General features: G+C 46.9%; 1 protein-coding gene across 2 annotated transcripts in view; it reads left to right on the forward strand.

Annotated features, from left to right (window-relative positions):
* The window catches only part of TMEM87A (transmembrane protein 87A), a 130,797-nt gene that overhangs the window by 54,201 nt on the left and 50,904 nt on the right, over positions 1 to 25,692 (forward strand). The window contains exons 8-10 of one of the 2 annotated variants that reach the window (XM_029598632.1): positions 1,428 to 1,527; positions 19,157 to 19,250; positions 21,298 to 21,369. In XM_029598632.1, the coding sequence (XP_029454492.1) occupies positions 1,428 to 1,527; positions 19,157 to 19,250; positions 21,298 to 21,369 (266 nt within the window). The remainder of the gene's footprint in view (positions 1 to 1,427; positions 1,528 to 19,156; positions 19,251 to 21,297; positions 21,370 to 25,692) is intronic. The other variant, XM_029598633.1, reaches the window with a different exon arrangement.

The following is a 25,692-nucleotide window of genomic DNA, read 5'->3' on the forward strand; positions in this document are numbered from 1 at the left end:
AAGGAGGAGAGTTTTTATTACCCCACCATCCCTCCAAAAAGCATAAAAATTAAATAAAATGTAACAGCATAACAATGATAGGAGACCTAGAAGTAAGATCCTAAGAGGAAGCAAGAGTCTGGCATCAGGCAGGTTCGTGTCTTGCCTATATTAACTTTTGTGTGTTAACACATACAATGGGCTTACAAGCATTAACTTGTATTCCACTTTGATCTTTGGAACAGAAAACAGTATATGAGAGAATAAACGGGTACATTTTAAAAGAAGCGCCTACCTGTCCATGTGCGCATGGTTCCCGTCACGTGCACGTACACATGACTATTTTATAACGTGCGCACATATGGCACATAAGGGGGGGATTTTCTTAAAAACGCATGGTGATGTAATTAGGATATCCCCAGTTCCCTGTCCCCCTAGCTCCTCTCCCCAACTATTAGAGTTTTTTTTGTTTTACAACTTCATCTTCCGAGGTGAAGTAAATTGTACGAGTCACCAGGACAGCGCAAAATGGCGCTGTCCCGGCCAGACCCCCCCCAGCTGCCCCTTTTTGCTCTGTCGGCAGTTCTGCGTGTACCGGCAGGTTTTGATAATGCGCTTGGCGCACGTGCCCGGCCAAGCGTGTATCTGCTGGGATTTCCGCATGCTGGTGTTTTAAAATCGACCTTTTAATATCTTAAAGGATCTTTTTCTCAAATCTCTCCTTCCCCATTTAACAAAGTTTATCCATTTATGAAGTTATGGAAAACAAGCCTTTTTTGAATTTAATATACTCGGTTATTTTCTTTAAAACATAATTCAGGCATATGAGTTTACAGCAGCGCCTCCTACAAATGTGAAGTCCACTAGTGCAAACCAGTTCTTGTGAACTGATGTTACCGACTCGCGAATGGCATCCCAGTCATCTTTTCACAAGTTAACAGGGAATAGACTCTCCCTCTCCTGCCTGCCCTTGAAGGACTTTAAATCCATTTCCTGGGATAATTGTAAGTCTTGTTCTGTGTGTTAAATTTAAACCTAACTTGGAAGGCTCCATTATTCAGCATATGAGGTTGTCTTTCAAGAGGAAGACTCTATGGCATGCAAATGTGGACATGCCAGTCGGCTGATGGCAGCGAGAGGAGTCCATAAAAGGAGCAGTTTTTTTTTCAGCAGGGTTTTTCTTCCTTGCTTCTCTTGTCCTTCCTGATATGTAATTGACTGTCACTAAAACTCCTGTTAATATGAACATCTCACACAAGTTCTATTGGTAACAGAACAACACAGTCTTATGGTTCCCTTAGTGAGAGCACAGGCGAGACTCTGGGGTGGTGTGGGGAAAAGAAATCTTAACTCCTAAGAAGTGTAATGTTCTGCCACTGGCTGATTGTTCTAGCACTTTCCTTACTGCTGCCTTTACAGTTTTGTTTCCTGTGACTTGCTGTTGACAGTGCAAGGAGCTGTTATTCTGGCAGAACTGCTTTCGGCAGTGAAGCGCTCGCTGGCACGTACTCTGGTGATTATTGTCAGCCTGGGATATGGCATTGTCAAGTGAGTAACGACTTCTCCCCTGGACTTGTTGATTCACAGATAACTGCAACAGCTTCTTTTCAGAGAGGAAGAAGCATAAATCCAGAGAGGTTTTGCAAAGTGTGGAACTCCAAAGCAGCACAGGCCTTCCCCCTTTAGAAATGTGTTGGTCCCACTTCTGCTGTACTATGCTATATTAGTAGATATAGATGTAAGGGGAAAGCCAAAAGGTCAGCCGGGGTCTGTGACACTGCAGCAGGAATGGAGTTGGGCTCCTTGCCTGCTGTCATATTCTTTATCTATTAGATAAATGAGACCTGACTTTAGGGGAGTCGGGGGCGCAGCTCTCTCGAGAGGGTCTCTGCTCCCGTTGTCTTCCCGGGGGCGAGGGACCCTCTCGAAGGCTGAGCTCTGCCCGTAGGTTCCCCCTTTCGCAGCCATCTTGCCCATGCCGAGCAGCGAGGATGCAGCGTCAGACGGAGGGGATTTCCCTCCTGATTCTCCTTCGGCCTTCAGCCCACAATGAGATTGCGGTTTCGCGGCGCATAAACCCCCCCTCCCCCCCAGACCCGCGGAGACAGCTTTAAAAAAAAAAGGCAAGTTCCATTTTCTTCGCGGTTTGTTCTGCTGATGCATCAAGCCTTCCTAGAGGCAGAGGCTGGCTGGGAGGATGCGGGTCCCTCTCCCCCTAAAGTCTCCAAGTCCGCTGCCGGCACTGGGAATGCAAGGGTTCGTTGTCCCCGGCCGCCAGTAAATCCAGGGGATGCAGAGCCAGCTGTCCTGTTCCCAGACCCCTTGATTCAGGATGTAGGGGGTGATTTAGAGGGAAATGTCCCGGTTGAAGGGGATGACCCCCAGATCCTCAGTTTGTTAAGGACGAGCTGGATCCCTTAATCCTGCAGGTCTTGAAAGAGCTTGAGATTCCGGCCCCCCCGCTGGAAACATGTTTCCCCGGGAGATTTTGTTTTGGCGGGAATTAAGGGACCCCCTCAGACCTTCCCATTTCATCCAAAATTATTTCAGTTGGTATCTAGGGAATGGGATTTTCCAGAGGCCTCATTAAGGGTTAGAAGGGCTATGGAGAAGCTGTATCCCCTCCCAGCTGAGTCATTAGATCTTCTCAAGCTACCCAAAGTGGACTCGGCGGTCACGGCCGTCATTAAACATACTATTATTCCCGTGACAGGGGGAGCAGCGCTTAAGGGTCTCCAGGATAGGAAGCTGGAGGTTTTGTTGAAGCGCATTTTTGAGGTTTCTGCATTAGGTGTCCGGGCCGCAGTCTGTAGCAGCCTCATGCAGAGGGCTACGCTTCGATGGAGAGGCAGAGCAGGCGAACCGCATGGAATCTGCGGTCGCATATACTGCAGACGCCTTATATGATCTCCTTCGGACTTCCGCCCGCACTATGTCCTCGGCGGTATCCGCAAGGCGCTTACTATGGCTTCGACACTGGTCTGCGGATGCTTCCTCCAAGTCCCGATTAGGTTCCTTCCCCTTTAAGGGGAAATGGTTGTTCGGAGACGAGCTGGAGCAGCTCATTAAGGACTTGGGGGACAATAAGGTCTACAAGATGCCCGAGGACAAGCTCAAGCAGTTTCGCACTTTTGGGAATTTCAGAGGTCATTTTCGTGTCAACGACGGTTCTGTGCAGGGAGGGGATGTTTCCTCCGCACAGACACAACAGGCGTCTCGGTCACAGGCTTGGACGCACTCCTTTCGTGGCAGACGGCCTCAACGTTCGGGGGGCATCACATGCTTTTACCCCCAATAAGACGGCACAATGAAGCAGCGCCAGCCCATTCCTCCGTTCCTTTAATCAGGGGTCGCCTGTCCCTGTTTCGGGAGGAATGGGTCAAGATATCGGACCAGTGGGTCCTCGACATTACAAGTCACTGTTACATTTTGGATTTTGCTTGCCCGCTCCGAGATCTGTTTCTTGTGGCCCTCCGGCAAAGCAGCAAGTTATTGCGTAGACGTTGGACCGTTTATGGGCGCTGGGAGCGGTGGTCCCAGTCCCGCTTGCCAAGCGTCGGACCGATCGGTATTCCATTTACTTCGTGGTTCCAAAGAAGGAAGGAATGTTCTAACCAATCTTGGACTTGAAACAGGTCAACAGAGCTTTGCGCATTCCGCGTTTTCGCATGGAGACGCTGAGGTCTGTCATTGCGGCCGTCCACAAGGGAGAATTTTTGGCTTCTTTGGATCTAACAGAGGCGTATCTCCACATTGGAATCCAGGAGCACCATCAGAGATTTCTGAGGTTCATGGTTCTGGGGGACCATTTTCAGTTTTGCTCCCTGCCGTTCGGTTTGGCGACAGCCCCCAGAATTTTCACCAAAGTATTGGTGGTGGTCGCGGCTTCTCTTCGCCACCAAGGGATACTAGTGCATCCCTATCTGGACGATTGGCTCATAAGGGCCAAATCGGAAGCTCTGTGTAAGCTAGCGGTTCAGTCAGTAGTGGAGCAGGTACAGGCGCTAGGTTGGGTGATCAACTTCCCGAAGAGCCATCTAACCCCCAACTCAGCACCTGGAGTTTCTGGGAGCCCGATTCGATACCTCGGTGGGCAAAGTGTTTCTTCCACAACAACGAATGGTCAATTTAATGGCTCAGGTGCAGAACCTGTTGGAACTGCCATTGCCTACGGCCTGGAATTGCATATGGCTTCTACTCTGGAAATGGTCCCTTGGGCCTTTGCAGGGGGCACTGCTTTCCCGCTGGGATCCCAAGTCAGAGGACTACAATATGCTATTGCCCTTGCCGGAGCCGGCACGGTCCAGTCTCAGTTGGTGGTTAATACCGGACCATCTCCTTCAGGGGGTGAACTTGGAACCTCCACTTTGGATCATTGTTACGACGGATGCCAGTCTATCTGGGTGGGGGGTGGTCTGTCAATCCTGAGCAGTGCAGGGACGATGGTCCAGCAATCGCTTGGAGACCCAGGCAGTTCGTCTGGCCTTGCGTCAACTCCTCCCGATGGTACACCATCGGGCGGTGCGAATTCCATCAGACAACGCGACCACCGAGGCATATATAAACAGGCAAGGAGGCTCAAGAAGTCGCCCAGTGGCTGCCGAAGCGACTTTGTTCATGGCCTGGGCGGAACGCAATCTGACCCGCATCGCGGCCTCACACATTGCAGACGTGGACAATGTTCAGGCAGATTTTCTCAGTCGACAACACCTGGATCCAGGAGAGTGGGAACTGTTGGCCGAGGCGATGCAACTCATAACTCGACGTTGGGGGACACCGTGCTTGGATTTAATGGCGACTCGGCGAAACGCCAAAGTGGCTCACTTCTTCAGTCGAAGGAGGGAACACGGATCGGAAGGGGTGGATGCGCTGGTACTTCCGTGGCCTGCACGCATCCTCCTTTGTGTTTTCCCCGTGGCCCCTAGTGGGATAGGTGTTAAGACGCATCGAATCTCACCGGGGTCTGGTAATTCTAGTGGCCCCGGAATGACCAAGAAGGCCGTGGTTTGCGGATCTGGTCAATCTGGCGGTGGACGGTCCATTGCGTCTCTGTCATCTCCCAAATCTTCTGAGTCAAGGCCCAGTATCTTTCCATCTGGTGGATCGCTTTTGTCTAGCAGCTTGGCTTATGAGAGGAGACAACTGAGAAAGAAGGTTTACCCGGGAGCGGTGATTTCTACTCTTCTCAGGGCACGCAAGTCCTCGACATCTCTCGCCTATGCTAGAGTTTGGAAGGTCTTTGACTCCTGGTGCAGTAGGTTAAAGCTGTCGCCTCTTTGGGGCATATGCTCACGTTTTTGCAGGGCAGTTTGAAAAAGGGCTTAGCTTACAGTTCGCTTCGCGTTCTGGTAGCGGCCCTGGGCTGTCTGAGGGGTAGGATTGATGGTTCTCTTGCCTGCCACCCGGATGTTGCTCGTTTTTTACGCGGGGTTAGGAATTTGCGTCCCCCTGTTAGGGCTCCATGTCCATCCTGGAGCTTGAATTTGGTTCTCCGTGGTCTCTGCGCTTCTCCGTTTGAACCTATCAAGAGAGCCACTTTGAAGGATTTAACTCTCAAGACAGTATTTCTAGTGGCTATTTCTTCAGCGCGTCGCGTTTCGGAACTTCAGGCATTGTCGTGCAGGGAGCCGTTTTTGCGTATATCTGAGTCCTGCGCACGGTACCCTCTTTCTTGCCTAAGGTGGTTTCGGCCTTCCACGTCAGTCAGGCGGTGGAATTACCTGCCTTCTCTGAGGAGGATACCTGCTCTTCTCAAGGTCGGGATCTGAGGCGTTTGGATGTCCGGGCACTTCTGCAGTACTTGGAGGTGACTCATGATTTTCGACGGTCGGATTATCTATTTGTTTTGTGGAATGGCCGCAAGAAGGGTCTTCAGGCTTCCAAGACTACGGTCGCCCGCTGGTTGAAAAGCACGATTGCTTCCGCATACATTGGGGGCGGACGGCCTGTACCAGATAGGCTTAAGGCTCACTCTCTTCATTCTCAGGCGGCATCATGGGCTGAAAGTCAGTTTGTGTCTCCCCAAGAGATTTGCAGGGCGGCCACTTGGAAGTCCTTGCACACATTCGCTTGACATTATCGGTTAGATATCCGTGATCCATCGGCGGATTCTTTTGGTAGCACTGTGATTTGAGCGGGACTCTCTGGGTCCCACCCCATTTAAGGTGGCTCGGGTACATCCCAGTAGTCTGGACTGATCCTGGTATGTACAGGGAAAGGAAAATTAGTTTCTCACCTGATAATTTTCTTTCCTGTAGTACCTAGGATCAGTCCAGACGCCCACCCAAGTCTGTTTGCTACTGGAGAGTCCGCTCGTATTTCTTTCTGTTCCTTTGTCTTCTTACAGTTCCTGCAGCTGCAGAGTATCGGAATATGTGTTGATGCATAGTTTCAGGCAAGTTATACAGGGTTTTCTATTTTTTATAGGGAGACAAGTTTGTTTGTGTTTTCAGAGCACTAGGCGTACTTGATCCTAGTCATTGGTTGAGTTAAAGGTGTTTACTATTCAGCAGGAGTGGATGTTTCTATGATTCATTCTGCTTTGATATTCTTTATACTGAGGGATCACAGGTGGCACACCAGTATATCTAGGGGGTGCTATTCAGCTTTTCTCTGATTCCATCTGCTGGATGGGAGGTATAACCCAGCAGTCTGGACTGATCCTAGGTACTACAGGAATGAAAATTATCAGGTAAGAAACTAATTTTCCTATATCTGTTGTCATATTCTATATATATTTATATATCTATATAGAATATGACAGCAGGCAAGGAGCCCAACTCCATTCCTGCTGCAGTGTCACAGACCCTGGCTGACCTTTTGGCTTTCCCGTTATATATATATATATATAGATATATCTATATCTATATATATATATATATATATTTTTTTTTTTTTTTTAATTAAATATGATGTAAATCAAATTTGTTTGTAAAAGTAGAAGCTGATTTCTTTAACAAATAATGTCTTTTTGTTCTAAAGGGATTTGCTGTAAAGTTCATAAAAGGGCTTGCCTGTGCTTAGCTTCTTAACCTCCCCTGCCCAGCCTTCCTTTCCACTGAGCTCAGACTCTGTGCTATCTGCCTCTGTTTTCCAATATGTAGGGCAAAAGCTGCAGCAACTTCCTGTGGCCTAGAGCAGGATGCAACATTTTTCCAAGTGCCGCTCTTTAATAGGCCAGCCACCTGGTGTGAACTCTTGGCAAGAAGTAGTGTGGTTTTTGAGTTTAGGCCCTGAACCCAGCTCTCCTGCTGGGCAGCACAATAGTATCGACCAGGCATAACCTTTGTGTAGAAATTGAAATACCATGCTCTCTTTATCCTAAATGTGCAGCACAGTATATGCACTGAGAGAAAGAATGGGATAAGTTTTTCCTTCCTAATAAACTGTTAGAATCTGTTTGAGAAGCTGTGACTGCTTTGTTTAGCTTTGTACTGATAAACAGAGCAGATTTAATGCCCAATCCCTTTACAACCAGCATAAAAAAATATTTCCCCTTCAGTTTTTAATTAGTGCAGTCTTGAGTAGTTACTCCTTCGTGCTTTTGATTCATAGTAAAGCCAGAGTTCGGTCTGTCAATTTTATTCTTGATGGCCTTTGAGACTCATCCCCACAGTCAGGGTTTGGAAAGCCTCCTTATACCAGTATGATGCTTCTGGCCTAACTTGCTTACCACTAGTACTGGCCATGGGATGCATATTCATGTTGAGAATTCTTGTGTTGCTGGAATTTCTCACTAAGTTACTATCTTCTACTGCTGAACACCTGCTGTGTGTAATGGGACATAATAGGATCAGGGAGAGGAGGAGTAATAGGAGAGCAGACAGAGCTGAATGAAGTTCAGACATGCCTGGGTCCTGGAAGTGTGTCTCCTGTACGTAAAGAGTCTTGTTCCTGGAAACTTGAATTTTCAGAGGACAAGCAGGATGGCAGTCCTGGCACATGGGTGATTACATTTAATGGAGCCCAGCCTCAAAAAATGATGCCATTATTTCTAGAACTTTAACTGAGCCTCAGTCAGCATGCTCTCACATGCAAGATGCCATATGTCCACACGGGGTCCCCTCAGTTTCTTCTTTTTTTGCAGAGCCTTGCGTCTTGTGGTCAGGTGAGTCTCATCTTTTTTTGACTTAACTTCAAGTTGAAGTGCTTTTTTCATGATTCATTTTTTGTATGTTAAGGCAGGGTCCTCTCAGTTCTCCTGTTAGTGTCATAGATAAGCTTACCCAAAAATGTTGAAAAACCTATTTTCATTGTTGATCCTCCAGGGTGGCAGTGCGCTGAGTTTCCATTGGCTAGCAACAGCCGCCACTATGGATTTTGATCTCTCATCCCTCTTGTTTTGAGACATGTCCATTTTGGGTTTTACGGGGTGCCCTAGGTGTGCAAGGACCATGTCTATCAAGGACCTCCATGATAGATGGGTCCTCTGCCTTGGGGCATTGCACGACATCCGGGATTGCAGTAAGTGCACTAAGATGACCCTGAAAGGACATAAGATCTGGTTTGACAAGATGGAGCGCCTTCTTCAGGCCGAAGAAGACCAATGTATCTGAGGCATCAGCAACAAGGGATCTTGGAGCCTCACCAGTAGACAGAGCTATCGACATCAGCAGGGCTGCCTGTTCTATTGAGGTCATCGGCTGCCAGGGACAACTGAGACAGGCCATTGTCTGACTCCTCCAGGTCGAGGAGGTTGGGTTAGTCGCCCTCAGCACTGGGGAAGGACTGATCTGAGCATCAAGGGAAGCTGAAGAATAATCTGCATCGGTCCCTGTTGATGCACAGAGATACATCAGTTTCTGATGTGATGCCCTCAAAGCGAACCTGTGGCGAAGACAGCAGATCCTACATCAATGCTAGGGGCATGCCACAATCTCTGCCGGTTCCGATGTCCAACACTGATCCTCCTGTCCTGAAGAGGATCTGGTTGTGCTTCATTGTCCCAGCCTGTCCTGGCATTTGCAACTTTCGAGGAGGAACTGCAGAGGCATGTGAAGCAGGCAATGGGAGAAGGTGATGCATGGCATCATAAGAACATAAGAAATTGCCAAGGGTCCATCAATCCCAGCATCCTGTTTCCAACAGTGGCCAATCCAGGCTACAAGTACTTGGCAAGTACCCAAACACTAAGTAGATTCCATGCTACTGATGCCAATAATAGCGGTGACTATTCCTTAAGTCAGCTTGATTAATAGCAGGTAATGGACTTCTCCTCAAAGAAATTATCCAAACCTTTTTTAAACCCAGCTACACTTACTGCACTAACCACATCCCCTGGCAACAAATTCCAGAGCTTAATTGTGCATTGAGTGAGAGAGAATTTTCTCTGATTAGTTTTAAATGTGCTATTTGCTAACTTCATGGAGTGCCCCCTAGTCCTTCTATTATCCGAAAGAATAAATAACAGATTAACATCTTTCCATTCTACACCTCTCATGATTTTAAAGACCTCTATCATATCCCCCTTCAGCCATCTCTTCTCCAAACTGAACAGCCCTAACTTCTTTAGCCTTTCCTCATAGGGGAGCTGTTCCATCCCCTTTATCATTTTGGTCACCCTTCTCTCTACCTTCTCCAGTGCAAGCATATCTTTTTTGAGATGCAGTGACCAGAATTGTGCACAGACTCAAGGTGCAGTCTCGCCATGGAGCACTACAGAGGCTTTATGACATTTGCCATTTTATTCACCATTCCCTTCCTAATAATTTCTAACATTTGCTTTTTTGACTGCCACAGCACACTGAGCCAACGATTTCAATGTACTATCCACTATGATGCCTAGATCTTTTTCCTGGGTGGTAATTCTGAATATGGAACCTAACATGAAACTACAGCATGGATTATTTTTCCCTATATGCAACACCTTGCACTTATCCACATTAACTTTCATCTGCCATTTGGATACCAATCTACCAGACTCACAAGGTCCTCCTGCAATTTATCACAATTCGCTTGTGATTTAACTGCTCTGAATAATTTTGAATCATCTCCAAATTTGATTACCTCACTCTCTTATTCCTTTCCAGATCATTTATAAATATATTGAAAAGCACCAATCCAAGTATGGATCCCTGAGGCATTCCACTGTTTACCCTTTTCCACTGAGAAAATTGACCATTTAATCCTACTCTTTGTTTCCTATCTTTTAACCAGTTTGTAATCTACGAAAGGACATCTCCTCCTATCCCATGACTTTTTAGTTTTCTTAGAAGCCTCTTATGAGGGACTTTTATCAAATGCCTTCTGAAAATCCAAATACACTACATCTACCACCAGTTCACCTTTATCCACATGTTTATTGACCCCTTAAAAAAAAAAAATGAAGCAGATTTGTGAGGCAAGACTTCCCTTGGGTAAATCCATGTTGACTGTGTTCCATTAAACCATGTCTTTCTATATGTTCTGTGATTTTGATCTTTAGAATAGTTTCCACTATTTTTCCTGGCACTGAAGTCAGGTTCACTGGTCTATAGTTTCTGGGATCACCCCTGGAGCCCTTTTTTAAATATTGGAGTTACATTGGCCACCCTCCAGTCTTCAGGTACAATGGATGATTTTAATGATGGGTTACAAATTTTAACTAATAGATCTGAAATTTCATTTTTTTTAGTTCCTTCAGAACCCTAGGATGCATACCATCCAATCCAGGTGAATTGCTACTCTTTAGTTTGTCAATCTGGCTTACTATGTGTTCCAGGTTCACCGTGATTTGGTTCAGTTCATCTGACTCATCACCCTTGAAAACCATCTCTGGAACTGGTATCTCCCAAACATCCTCAGTAAACACAGAAGCAAAGAATTAATTTTGTCTTTCTGCAATGGCCTTATCTTCCCTAAGAGCCCCTTTAACCTCTTGGTCATCTAACGGTCCAACTGACTCCATTACAGGTTTCTTCCTTTGGATATATTTTAAAACGTTTTTATTATGAGTTTTTGCCTCTAAGGCCAACTTTATTTCAAATTCTCTCTTCGCCTGTCTTATCAATGTTTTTCACTTAACTTGACGATGCTTATGCTTTTTCCTTCAGATGGATCCTTCTTCAAATTTCTGAAGGATGATTTTTTTTTGGCTAAAATAGCCTCTTTCACCTCACTTTAACCATGCCGGTAATCATTTTGCCTTATACGTCTGGACTGCGCTTCTAAGATTGTATTTTTAAACAATGTCCACGCCTGTTGTACACTTTTAAGCTTTGCAGCTGCACCTTTCATTTTTTTTCTAATTATTTTTTCCTCATTTTATCAGTTTCCCTTTTGAAAACTTAGTGTTAGAGCTGAAGATTTTACATATTGTCTCCCTTCCAGTCATTAGTTCAAATTTGTTCATGTTATGATAACTATTGCCAAGTGGCCCCCACCACAGTTACCTCTCTCACCAAATCCTACATTCCACGAAGAATTAAATCTAAATAGCTCCTTCTCTTGTTGGTTTCTGAACTAATTGCTCCATGAAGGAGTCTATTATTCCATCCAGGAACTTTGTCTCTAGCATGTCCTGATTTACATTTACCCAGTGAATATTGGGGTAATTGAAATATCGCAGAAAATGAAAAGTGCAGATGCGTCTTTCAATCCTGACAAGGCACTCACACAGTGTTCAAAAATCAGAAAATGTTTTTATTAGTTCAATCGGGCAACTCCACTGGTTTATGAAGCATATAACTTAACGGCGTCCCCCGACACGGTCCCGTGTTTCGCCTCGGGCTGCATCGGGAGGGCACGCCACCAGGAATTCATAAGTAAAATACTGACAGCTGGTATGCTTAAGAATGACAGGTATTTTACTTATGAATTCCTGGTGGCGTGCCCTCCCGATGCAGCCCGAGGCGAAACACGGGACCGTGTCGGGGGACGCCGTTAAGTTATATGCTTCATAAACCAGTGGGGTTGCCCGATTGAACTAATAAAAACATTTTCTGATTTTTGAACACTGTGTGAGTGCCTTGTCAGGATTGAAAGACGCATCTGCACTTTTCATTTTCTGCGATATAGCTTCAAGTGCAGTTTCTGCTCTCCTTTGTGCTCTTGGTAATTGAAATATCCCATTATTACTGCACTGCCAAATTGGTTAGCTTCCCTGATTTCTCTTAGCATTTCATCATCTGTCTGACCATTTTGGCCAGGTGGACGGTAGTATACTCCTATCACTATACTCTTACCCAACACGCATGGGATTTCTACCCATATAGATTCTACTGAGTATTTAGTCTCTTTGTATGATCTTTATCCTGTTGGATTCTATACCCTCCCGTACATAAAGTGCCCCCCCCCCCCAGTTGATCTTCCTTATCATTGCGATATAATTTGTATCCTGTCCCATTGATTATCCTCCTTCCACCAAATCTCTGAGATGCCAATTATGTCTATCTCATCATTTACTGCTGTACATTCTAACTCTCCCATCTTACTTCTTAGACTTCTGGTATTGGCATACAGACATTTCTAAGTGCATTTTTTTTTTGTTTTTTTATATTAACTACCTGCTTTTAAATTGATAGGGATACTTTGGAATTCTTTAGTTTAGGTGATTTTTTACTTATAGGCACATGGACTACATTTGCTTTTATTGGAACCTTTCTGTTGTGATGCTGTAACTCTCCTGTTTCATTAATATCCTTAAAAGATACATTCTTCCAAACCATGCACTGCTGAGTGATTGTCTGCTTTCCCCCCTTGTTTTAGTTTAAAAGCTGCTCTATCTCCTTTTTAAAAGTTAGCGCCAGTAGCCTGATTCCACTCTGGTTAAGGTGGAGCCCATCCTTTCAGAAAAGTCTCCCCCTTCCCCAAAAGTTCCCCCAGTTCCTTACAAAACTGAATCCCTCTTCCCTGCACCATCATCTCATCCACGCATTGAAACTCTGGAGCTCTGCCTGCCTCTGAGGACCTGCACGTGGAACCGGAAGCATTTCAGAGAATGCCACCCTGGGAGTTCTGGATTTCAACTTTCTACCTAAAATCCTAAATTTGGCTTCCAGAACCTCTCTCCCACATTTTCCTATGTCGTTGTTGCCCACATGTACCACGACAGCCGACTCCTCCCCAGCACTCTATAATCCTATCTAGGTGTTGCATGAGGTCTGCCACCTTCACACCAGGCAGGCAAGTTACCAGGCAGTTCTCACATCCACCAGCCACCCAGCTTATCTACATTTCTAATAATCAAATCGCCAACTATGATGGCCGACCTAACCCTTCCCTCCTAGGCAGTAGCCCTGGGAGACTTGTCCTCAGTGCAAGAGGACAGTGCATTACCTGGCGAGCAGGTACTTGCTACAGGATCACTTGTTGCTACACCAGGGTGGTGATCTCCAACCGGGAGACCTTTCTTATCCAAGGCAAGACTAGGGCTGCTAGACTGGATTTGGGACTTGGCTACTATGTCCCTGAAAGTCTAGTCAGTGTACCTTTCTGTGTGCCTCAGCACCTCCAGGTCTGCCACTCTAACCTCAGAGATTGGACTTGATCTCTGAGAGCCAGGAGCTCTTTGCACCGGGTTCACACATACGATCTCTCACTGGCGGGTAAAAAATCATACATGTGACACTCAATGCAAAAGACTGGAAAACCCCCTCTTGCTGCTGGACTGCTGCCTTCATCTTAATTTTGTTGAGTTCTTAGTTAAGTTTAGGTTACTAAGGCAGTTGGAATTAGTACTTTAAATTTACAGGTGTATTTACTAATTAATCTGCTAATGTCCTACAAGGGGATGATTAAACTCTCAAAGGCTGGTGCAATAGTATGATTTAGATAAGAGCCTGATTAATTTTTAATGAGAAAGTGTCTCTTGCCTAAAAATAAAGGGTTGAGATTGGATGGGTGGGAAAGACAGATACTAGAATTAACTCCATCTGGCTTGCTTATTATCTCAGACACACACAAACTCTGAAGAATATATCCCACTATTTCACCTGTCTCCAAACTTTGTACAAAGATTTCCCAAAGCTATACTTACCACTCCTCTTCAACAACCATTAAGATGATCTTCACTCAAAGGATTGAAAGGTTTAACGGCACATGCTTCTGGTCCTCTTCTACTGCAAAGGGTGCGGGGCATCAGGAAGTTGGGGCTGTGGATTTCAAAGCCTGGATCGCTCGCTGTGACCTCTGGAGTCTTCTCCCAGGGGATGCTGGGAGAAGTATGCAGATGAGCCTTCCGGTCCTTTTCCACTGCCATCAAAGTCAGAGCACTGACAGCACAGACACTGGTACCATCGTTCCTTGACCTGCTGTTGGAATTCCTGAACATGCTCATTGGCGTATTACCAACCTTGTCCCCGGTGTAGGCTCCCTGGGTGACATACACACCCTGTGGGGCACCATCACCGCCACCAGCCAATCCAGTGCTCGTCCCCCAGTTCCTTGGAGGAGGAAGTATCACCAGGGCCCGAGCCATAATGGCCAGGTCAACTGGTGTCTTCATCACTGGCCGGGGGCCGAGCACCAAGGGCCCTGTCGCCAGTCAATAACAGCAAAGACTAGGACACCTATCTCCACTCGGGGTGTGATTCTCCACTGCAGACAATCAAAAGAAGTCTCCACTGGAAGACTTCTCCTTTGCAGGATTTGTCCAGGTGATGGCGGAGGCCATCCCATTTCAGTTGCAGACTAAAGAGGATACCAAGCACATAATGTTAGATATCCTTCGGTATGTGGAGCTTCCCAAGGAGATCGTGGCAGTCCCAGTGCATGACATCCTTGTGCAGTTACTGATGTGTGAACACCCCCTCACAATGCCTCCCATGAAATGGAAGGTGGATGTGGTTTATCTCATCCAAAAAGCTCTCGGATTCAAAAGCGTCAGCTGCTCCACCAATCTGTGGTCATTGAATTCACTCTCAAGAAGGCCATGTGTTCTCTGACCCATTCTTTGGCACCCCTAGGGAAGGATCAGAGAGGGATAGATGCTCTTGGAAGGAAGGTGTTCCAGTGTGCTATGCTCATTTCCTGCATAGAGGCCTACCAGCTCTATATGAGCCAGTACATGCGCAACATCCTGAAGCAAGTACGGGCGGTTGCAGAGCAATTGCCTCAGCATAGCATCAAGACACCCTCCAGTTGCTGGTGCATAAGGGTCTGGATTGTGGAAAACATGGGGTCCATTCGACCTTCAATTTTTTCGAAATGGCATCGAGGGTCTCTGCAGCAGGAATTGGCACCAGCAGACCTGCATGACCTCGGGCCTCTTATCTCCAACTGGAGGTGCAGGAGTGACTTGCTGACGTGCCAGGAGAAAATCTCTTCGGAGATATGGTGAGGGACGCCATAGCCCAAACTGAGATCATGCGACACTCCAACAGCTCTCAACTGGCACTCAGGACCCATCCTTTTCAGCCAGGAGTCCATTGGTTTGGGCCCAAAGAGGTACTTTCCTCTGCCTCCTTGCTCCCATCAGCAACACCAGGCCCCTTGTAGCCACCCCAGTCAGGAGGGCCCCAAAGCCCCAGCCGGCACTTCAGTCAATCCAGGGATGGAGTTTTGTCTTTATCACAGGAATCATAGCTAGGTCGCCCAAACCTGAAGCGATGGACCTTCCGGTTGGGGAAAGGCTATGGTACTTTGTGAACTGATGGACCAGTGTAATCTCTGATCATTGTGTTCTTCCCTTCATTCCTTCAAATTAAACCTGTTGGGTGCCTCGCCAAATTGCCCCCCCCTCGAGTACATTTTGGGGCCCAGTAACACATCAAGAGGTACTAGCAGCAGAGCTCTTCTCCCTTTTAACAGCCAGGGCAGTCGAGCCTGTTCCGCCAGGGCAAAGAAGGTGGGGATTTTATCCCGGTACTTCCTGATACCAAAGAAAACAGAGGAACTCCATCCCATCCTAGAAGAAGAGTTCAAGGTAGTTTCCTAGGCACCCTGATCCCCCATCTTGCAAAAAGGAGACTGACTATGCTCCCTAGATCTAAAATACTCCTACGCTCACATCAAGATCTTCCCAGTTCATCGGAAGTGTCTTTGATTTGTGTTGGGAAAACAGCATTTCCAGCATCACATTCTGGCTCCCATCAGTCCCACATGTCTTCATGAAATGCTTAGCCGTGGTGGCGGAGGTGCACCTTTGCAGACTGGGAGTTCACGTTTTCTCATATCTAAATGATTAGCTGATCAAGAGTACCTCTCAGGCAGAGGCTGAGGAGTCCATGCACTCGACTATCCAGGTGCTGGTGTTACTAGGGTTCATTATCAACTACCCCAGTCCCATCTTAGCCCGTCACCAGAATTATACTTCATTGGAGCTCTGCTGGACATGACTCAGGCCACGGTCTTCCTGCCCCAACACAGGCACAGTTGACCTTAAGGTCGCAATGGTGACAAGCATCCGAGTCGCACCATCCCTCTGGGCCTCTTTATCCTGCTGGCGGTAAATCTCAGATCTGGAAACAGGGGTGTCCTTCCAAAGTCTTCCCACCCAAATTATCCTTACCATGGATGTGTCCATCCTGTGCTGGGGAACTTATGTAGATTGACTCAGCACTCAAGGTTTATGGGCCTCCCAGGAACATCTCTGCTAAATCTATTTCCTGGAGCTCCGGGCAATAAGGGGCTTTTAGAGAATGGCTGTCCAACAAAATTGTACTGATACAGACTGACAACCAAGTAGCAATGTGGTTTGTCAACAATTAGGGAGGTATGGAATCGTACCTTCTGTGTCAGGAAGCAGTCCAGATTTGGTCATGGGCCTTCTCCCATGAAATGGTGCTCAGGGTCATGTATCTGGCTGGAACAGAGAATGAGGTAGCAGACAATGAGTTGTGCCTTCAGACCCCTTAAATGGTCTTTGGACCAAGGGGAATCAATCTTCAACCACTGGATTTGTTCACAGTGCCTTGGATCAGAAAGGTTCCTCAGTTTTGCTCCCTGTAACAGACATGCAGCAACACACACAGCAAACTAGCCTCAGATGCCGTTCCTCTTCATTGGTGTGAGGGTCTTCTGTAGGCATATTCTCCAGTTCCATTGGTATTGAAGACTTCTCTTGAAGCTTTGCAAGGACAAAGGGACTCTGATCTTCATAGCCCCACTTTGGCCGAAACAAGTTTGGTTTCCACTTCTCCGGGAGATGTCCATCTGGAAACCTATCAGGCTGGGAATTTCCCCAGATCTCATCACCAGGATTGAGGCTGGTTGGCCATCTCAACCTCCAGGCCCTGTCTCTCATAGCCTGGATGTTGAGAGGTTGATATTGCAACCTCTTGATCTCTCAGAAGTGTCTTGGGTCCTGGTGGCTTTCAGAAAACCTTCCACTAGAAAGTCCTATGGACTGAAGTGGAGGAGGTTTTCAATGTGGTGTGAGCAAAAGGCCCTAGATCTGCCCCCCCCCCTCCCCCCTCTACACAAAAACTGCTTATCTACCATCTATCTTTCAGAAGCTGGTTTGAAAACCAGCTTAAGGTTCCTCTGAGTGTGATTTGTGCATATTACTGTGGTGTAGATGGTAAGCTCATCTATGGCTAGCATATAGTTTAACACTTTCATGCAGGGCCTGCTTCAGAGAAGCCTCCCGTAAGGACTCCTGCTGTGTCTTGGGACCTCAGCATGGTGTTGGTTTAGCTGATGATAGCTCTGTTTGAGCCACTGTGCTCCTGTAACCTGAAATAGATGACTTGGAAGGTCATATGTTTGGAGGTGGTGACTTCAGCATGCAGGGTGAGCGAGCTCCAAGCCTTAGTGACTTATCCACCTTACACTAATTTTTTTTTTCATGACCGGGTAGTCTACGTATGCACCCTAATTTCCTGTCTAAGGTGATGTCTGACTTCCATCTTAACTAGTCCATGTCCTGCCAACTAGTCCTACTAGTAGCTACAGATTTGGCCCAGGCATCTGTGGTATGCAGACATGTGGAGACTCCCTTTTGTCTCCCACCGCACAGGGACCTGCTACAGCAGGGACCGGTCCTTCACAAGGATCCGACCTATGCTGCCTTATGGTCTGGCCCCTAAGAGGGCTTGCCTGATGAAACAGTGGTAATTGCCACCTAACTCTGCGCTCGGAAGTTCTCTACATCCCTAGCCTATGTGCAGGTCTGGAGAGTATTTGAGGCCTGATGTGAGGAACGTGGTGTCCACCCTCAGGTGGTCAAAATCCCACTTATTCTGGAATTTTTGCAGGATGGCTTGAATAAGGTTTGTCCCTTAACTCCTTGAAGGTGCAATTAGTGGCTTTCTCCTGTTTCGGGCGAGGTGAACGGAACCTCCCTGTCGGCTCATCCGGACCTGGCCCTTTTTCTGAAAGGGGTGAAGCACCTTCGGCCACTCCTACGGTGGCCAGTTCCCTTGTGGAATCTTAATCTATTATTGGAATTTTTAGCAGAGCCCTCCTTTCGGCCTCTGTGTGGTCTTTCCATGCATTTATTAACCTTGAAAATGGAATTGTTGGTGGCTATATGCTCGGTGCTTCACATCTCTGAACTGCAGGCATTGTAATGTTGGGAACTGTTCTCTGGATGACTCCAGGAGTGTTACAGCTTTATACCGTTCTATCCTTCTTTCCCAAGGTAGTCTTGGAGTTTCCTTTCAATCATTCCATTTCGTTGCCTTTCCTAAATAAGCACAGGACATGGAGGAATACCGCCTCCTCCATCATTTGAATGTTGGTAGATTTTTGGTGCGGAAACTGGAAGTTTCAGAACCGGTCCAAAAGACGGACCACCTATTTGTTCTTCATGGTGGAAGGAAGCTGTGCGAATCAGCTTTACGGGCTGCCATAGCTTGCTGGATTAAGGAGGTGGTCATGGGAGTCTGTGGAGGCAGGAAAGCCATTACCTTCTCAGGTTAAAGCTGTGTGGTCTTTCCTTGCATTTATTAACCTTGAAAATGGAATTGTTGGTGGCTATATGCTCGGTGCGTCACATCTCTGAACTGCAGGCATTGTAATGTTTTTATTTATTACTCTCTTAATTCTATGGTAAAAGACTGAAGGGACCCCATGTGGACATGTGGTATATTACATTTGTGAGCATGCTCACTGAGGCTCACTCAAAGTTTAGAAACTGACATGTTTTCCATCATGGGCTCTATCCAATGATGTCACTCATGTGTGAGGACTGACATCCTTCTGTCCTTGGAGAACACCTGTTACAGGTAAACAACTCTGCTTTTTATTTCCTTGCATGTCTCTCTTCTCTTAGCTTACTGACCAGTATTTATATTTATATATGTCCTTTTCTCCACAGGCCTCGTCTGGGAGCCACGCTCCATAAAGTGGTTGTAGCAGGAGCGCTGTATTTACTTTTCTCTGGCATGGAGGGTGTTCTCAGAGCCACTGGGGTTAGTAATCTCAACTTAGAACTCGCAGAAGTGGACCACAAATATAATTGACTTTATCTCAGAGGAAATGGAGAATACACAACTGTTTATCTTGGTTAGCTTTTCAGCTATAGGTCCTTCACTGAAGAGTGTTGAATGATTTTCCCCCCCCCCCTTCCCCCATATATTTCCAAGATAGCACACAAAGTTCTCTGCCTTTTTTAGAGTGACGTTTTTGATGACCAGTTCAGAAGGTTTCGATAGTAATATTTTAGCTTAATTTCTGAATGTTTGTTTTATTCTATTACTAAACACCACTATGGGAATCATTAACTAGTAAACAACATCCTATTACCGACTGCATTAACAATATGGGGTAGATTTTAAAAGAAGCGCGATCAGCCTACTTTTGCTTGCGCATCAGACTCAAGCAAAAGTACGCTGGATTTTAGTAGATACGCGCGGAGCCGCGCGTATCCACTAAAATCCTGGATCGGCGCGCGCAAGGCTATCGATTTTGTATAGCCTGCGCGCGCCGAGCCGCGCTGCCTCCCCCCGTTCCCTCCAAGGCCGCTCCGAAATCGGAGCGGCCTCGGAGGGAACTTTCCTTTGCCCTCCCCTCACCTTACCCTCCCTTCCCCTACCTAACCCACCCCCCCGGCCCTGTCTACACCCCCCCCTTACCTTTGTCGGGGGATTTACACCTCCCGGAGGGAGACGTAAATCCCCGCGCGCCAGCGGGCCTGCTGCGCGCCGGGCTGCGACCTGGGGGCGGGTACGGAGGGCGCGGCCACGCCCCCGGGCCGTAGCCACGCCCCGTACCCGCCCCCAAAACGCTGCCGACACGCCCCCGCAACGCCGCGCGCTCCGGCCCCGCCCCCCGACACGCCCCCCTCCGAGAACCCCGGGACGTACGCGAGTCCCGGGGCTCTGCGCGCGCCGGGAGGCCTATGTAAAATAGGCTTCCCGGCGCGCAGGGCCCTGCTCGCGTAAATCCGCCCGGTTTTGGGCGGATTTACGCGAGCAGGGCTCTGAAAATCCGCCCCTATATCTCTACACTTTAGTTAATACATACACTCACAAAAACATTTTTTTGTGTTTTAACAATTAAACAAAATTCTATCATATTGCACTTATCCCCACATACACATTGTATAAATATTACATATCATACATCATTATAACATGTATCACAAACATATCAATGATAATTCAAACTTTTTAAATTCTTTCCAACATATTTTTTTCAACTTGTTCAAATATTTTATCCCCCAGACATGCCAACCCCCAACACCCCTCTAATAACAATAAATAGAATCACATTCATACCACATACATACTCTATAAAAACACTCAACCCATAAAAAGGTACAAATGCTCGCTCTATTTTTAAATATGATTCTAAGTCTCTTCTCCATCCCATCAATTGATAGTTGCTTGTTCACTGTTGAAAAACTGTAGACCCCGACAAGGTTCCTTGTTTCACCCGATTAGGGTTTCCTCAGGGGAAAATATGACCATTTCTTGTCTTGTAACGAAGCAATATTTCAAATCCGAGCATCTGAGAAATACAAAATGATCAATATCTCTCCAACTGATATATTTAAATCAAAAATTACAAACCCCAATTATAGAATACTTACTTACTCCAACAACATCACCAACATGTCCGGAGACTCCCATTAAACACTAAAGTGTAGAAATATGCAGTCGGGAATAGGATGTTGTTTACTAGTTAATGATTCCCATAGTGGTGTTTAGTGTCAGAATTGGGGGGATCAGGTAGATGCTCTTTGTTGTGTGTTTTATTCTATTGCCATGTAAGTGGCCACTGAAACTTGGACTATCTTTACATCAAGGGCAAATGCTGTTAAGCTAAGTGCTTTCATGACTGAGTTCTACATGAAGCTGACAGAGAGAGTGCTTAAAGATTCTTCTAATTCCTCCACACATTTCACCTTTCCCTTTTATTCCATTCCTTTGCTCAGCTTATGTTTTGTTTTACTCATTTCTCATAGCAGTTAAAGATCTTTATATATTTTTTTTTTATTTGCTGCTCTTGCTCCAGCTTTTTTCTGAAACCATAGCAGTGGCAGTAGACATAGGTCTGTCTATGACGGATGCCTGTATAATTTTATGGATATCCTTTCGAAAGTTACCACCATATATTATCCTTAATCCTGATCCTTGAATCTACTTATTATTTAAAGGGGGAATATCGCAAATTGCAAAATACAAACAAAACTCCTTGCAATTTCTTTTGTTTTGGCATGTATTTTGAGAAGTATACATTGTTACACATTTAAAGATAAATGTGGTGGGGACAGGAGGTGGTCACCTTAGTTTTCAGTCCCAAATTCCCATGATGCATTACAAAATGTCACATTGCTCAGAGCTGGAAGTGGCATACTTTTAAAATTCTGGGCACAGGGAAAAAGCATTTGGCGATACTATTTGGTTTTGTGCAGTAATTTATATGGAAATGGATGATTGCAGTAGCCTTTTGATAAAAGGAGTCTGCAAAGCTGAGAGATACCACATGATGTATAAGATTCCAATGCATTGCCAACTAAACATCCAGTGCCATGCCCAGAGAATTGTTGACAGCTATCATGCTGCCACAGACCTATTTAATTATTTTTTCCTAGGATGTAGACAGATGAACTCAGGACCAGTGGATTATGCTTCCCTGCCAGCAGATGGAGAAGGAGCAAGTTGACATCACAGTATATATACTCCTGCAGTGACACCAGCCTGCTAGTATTCTCCATCTCTAGCAGAGGATAGATGTGCATCTCCCTATGGGGATTGCTTCAGATTTTGGAAGGAGAATTTAAAATGGATTAAGGAAAGCCCCACTCTCCTGCGGTGATACCAGATGGTTCCTCCCCCAGTTGAGAATTCCTAGGTGATTTCTGTGGTCTCTGTTGTGTGCCTTGGTCCAGTAGCTGGGTTTCCTGGCTTGGACTTAGCTGATTGTACAGCTTAAAGGCAGCAGGTGCAGGAGGCCAAGCGCAGTGGTGAAGGCACATGCCCTCTCCCCCTACAGCCGGAGACCATCTCTGTACTCTGCTGGTAAGACTGAGCTCGGGTAAGTTTATAAAAAAAAAAAAAAAAAAAAAAAAGTAAAGCCAGAGACAGTGAGAGGGGTTTGCAGGACTTCCTCCAGTCTCCGTGCGCCATTTCAACATTCCTTCCTGCTCTCGTGGGGGTTACGGGAACTGGACAGCCTGGCGGGTTGAGCAGCCCCAGTGGGCTAGGCCCCACAGTTAAGCTTCTTGCCTGCTTGTCATGTGATAGGCCGAAGTGGCGTTTTCACGCACTTCTATGCATGTTTTACTGCCCTCTGTAGGACATCAGTGTGCGCAGTGTGTCTGTTCTGCACATGCGCTATGCACTCAGTTTTGGGCACACCTTTTGCATGCACACATTTTTAAGCATTGGTGGAGCACCCAGGCCTTGGCACACAGTTTTTGCATGTGCTTTTGCGGCGCTTACTCTTGGGGTGCCTAATTTTTGTGCTGCTGCGGCGCCAAGACGCTGCAGGACCGGACGTGAGTTCTCTGAGAGGCCGGAACACCAACCCCACGGAGGCCCCGTTCAGGTGGGAGGAGCAACAGCGCAACAAAATCGGCGCTGCTGCGGCGCCCAACCGGCGCACTGCCAAAGCCTAAGGGGCGCGCGCGGCTTGGTCCGGCTTAGGACGGAGCGGCGGGGGAGTTCTGATTGCCGAACCTGCAACCACGGAGGTAATTTTGATAATCACAGAAGGAAGACTGTATTTCCCAATTTCTGTTTGACTATCTATCTTTTGACAATATGTTTTCCAAAAGGAAAGGTAAAGTTAGAGTTTACCCTACTATGCCTTTCCCGTCTCCTATTCAACAAGAGATGGACACACATTCTCTGACGCCAGTGAGCAAGAAACCTAAGTGCCTTTCTGTGTTGCCTGACATGTCTTCTAACATGTGTCAGCGCTGTTTGTGGAGGCTCAGGGAGAGTTGTCTTCCTCTGATTTCGCTAAGCCTAGGTCCTCCCAGCCTGATGATGGTCTGGTTAAGGATCTGTCTGGAGGTATGCTGGATCTTGGAACTTCCTTGACTGGCTCCTCCACAGGAGATGGCAGTTTTGTGGGCCCTGCTCCAGTTCCTTCTGGGTTTGGATCTGGCTGCCTTTTTTCTTGGGTGGAGTTTTTTCAAGGTTTTCAATCCTTTCTTCAGGCGCAGTCCTCAGCTTCGCCTACTCCTGTCAGGTTGGACCCTCAGCTGGTGACTTCTCCCTCTTCCAGTCCTTTTGTTTAAGCACGGGACATGCCTCTGTTTACTGAGGTAATCCTGACAGGAACCCAGATGGCACTGATGATGAGGCAGATCCTGATTCCCTGGAAGATGGGGAAATTCCTCCGGGTCTGGGAGACCATGATGCAGTTCTTTCATAGAGATGAATTACTGGCCCTGATTTCCCAGACCTTAAAGATGCTGGTGTTCCTGGTACCGATTCCATAACCGAAACGAAGAATTCCATTTTGGTTTCCTTGTCTAAAGCCTCTTGTTTTTGCCCTGTTATAGACGCCATTCAGAAATTGATTGATCTTGAACGGGGCGCCCCAGAGACGACTTTCAAAAGGGGTCAGACATTGGAAGGCCTGTACCCCCTGGATCCAGGGGTGAGTGAGCATTTGCATTTTCCCAAAATTGGATATGCTGGTCTGTGCCATCTCTAAGCGGACGACTATCCCCGTGGAGGCAGGCAAGGGCCTGAAGGATGTGCATGATAGAAGGATTGAGGCTATCTTAAACAAGCCTTTGAAGTAGTGGCGACAACTACAGATAACTTCTTGTTGCGCCCTAGTGGCTCGATCTTGTCTGCTTTTCTCTCAGGAAGTTGATTCTGGAGTGGATTCCAGAGCAGTTATGGAACCCGCTGCTGCCTTTTTAGCTGATGCGGGCTGTGATTTGGTCCATACCTCAGCCAGAGGAATGGCTTTAGTGGTAACGGCCAGGCATCAACTATGGTTGCAAAATCGGTCAGCTGGCGCAGCCTCCAGAGCTAATCTTGTAAAAATGCTTTTTAAAGGCTTGCTCTTGTTTGGGAGCGAGTTGGTGAAATTGGCCAGTAAGTGGGGCAAAATCTCTGGTCCCTTGGTTGCTGGAGGATAAGAAGCAATTGCAGTGCCCCTCTGATATGAGGGGTTGTCTCTGGAGTTCCAAGCACTTTCATCCCTACAAAGTACTTGGCTTTTTGGTAGGTCTCAGTCCTTTCGTCCCCAACAGCCCAAGAGAAGAGTGGGCTCGGGTGGTGGATCTTCTCAAGCTTCCCAGTGGATGTTTGTCTATCCACCTTCAGGAACAAGAGGATAGGGGGACACCTCTCTCTTTTATCAGAGGTGGCTCGAGATCACATCGGATCAGTGGGTCCTGGAGGTGATACGAGAAGGATATGCACTGGAATTTTGCAGTATTCCTTGGGACATGTTCATGGTGTTTCCTTGCAGCTCTCCGCAGAAGAAGCAGGCAATGGAATCTACGCGTCTAAGGCTCCTCTGGCTGAGGGCTGTGGTTCCAGTGCCTAAATCTCAAAGTATGGGACGATATTCCATTTATTTTGTAATGCCCAAGAAGAAGTGCTCCTTTCATTCCATCCTGGATCTCAAAAGTGTCAACTGTCATTTGAGGGTAACTCATTTTCGCATGGAAACCCTTATGCTCAGTGATAATGGCCATGCAGTAGAGGGATCTGTCAGAGGTCTGCCTTCATATTCTCATCCGTTTGGAGCACCAACGTTTTCTGCATTCTGCAGGGTTGGGACACTATTATCGGTTTCAGGCGCTGCCTTTTGGTCTAGCCACCACTCCCAGAACGTTTTCTAATGTTATTGTGGTAGTAGCAGCAGTATTGAGAAGAGATGGGATCCTGGTACACCCGTATTTGGACGACTGGTTGATTTGAGCCAAGTCTCAGGAAGAGAGCTTCCTGGTGACTCACAAAGTGATCTCCTTATTGCAGGAGCACAGTTGGGTGGTGAATCTGGCCAAGAGCACTTTTCAGCCTTCTCAGTCGTTGAAATATCTGGGTGTTCGGCTCAACATGAGGCAGGATAAGGTTTTCCTGCTGGAGGTTCAGAAATTGATGTCTCAAGTGTGTCAGTTGGTGAGCACTATATGCCCGACAGTGTGGTCATATCTATAGGTGCTCAGTTTGATGGCGGCAACACTGGAAGTGTCCTCTTCACTCACTGCTGTCTCGTTGGAACCTGCGGTCTCAGGACTATTCGGTCCGGCTCCACTTGCTGATGGAAATCTGCTCTCGCCTTCAGTGGTGGTTGCAGGAGGCTCTTCTGAGAAGGGGTGTTTCCCTGACCACAAGACAATGCGAGTCTCCAGGGTTGGGAAGCTCACTGTCAGGAGCTGACAGCCCAAGGGTGTTGGAATGCCGAAGAGTTCCTCTGGAACATCAATTGCCT

Source organism: Rhinatrema bivittatum, chromosome 4, assembly GCF_901001135.1.
Source record: "Rhinatrema bivittatum chromosome 4, aRhiBiv1.1, whole genome shotgun sequence".
Classification (NCBI taxonomy): Eukaryota; Metazoa; Chordata; class Amphibia; order Gymnophiona; family Rhinatrematidae; genus Rhinatrema; species Rhinatrema bivittatum.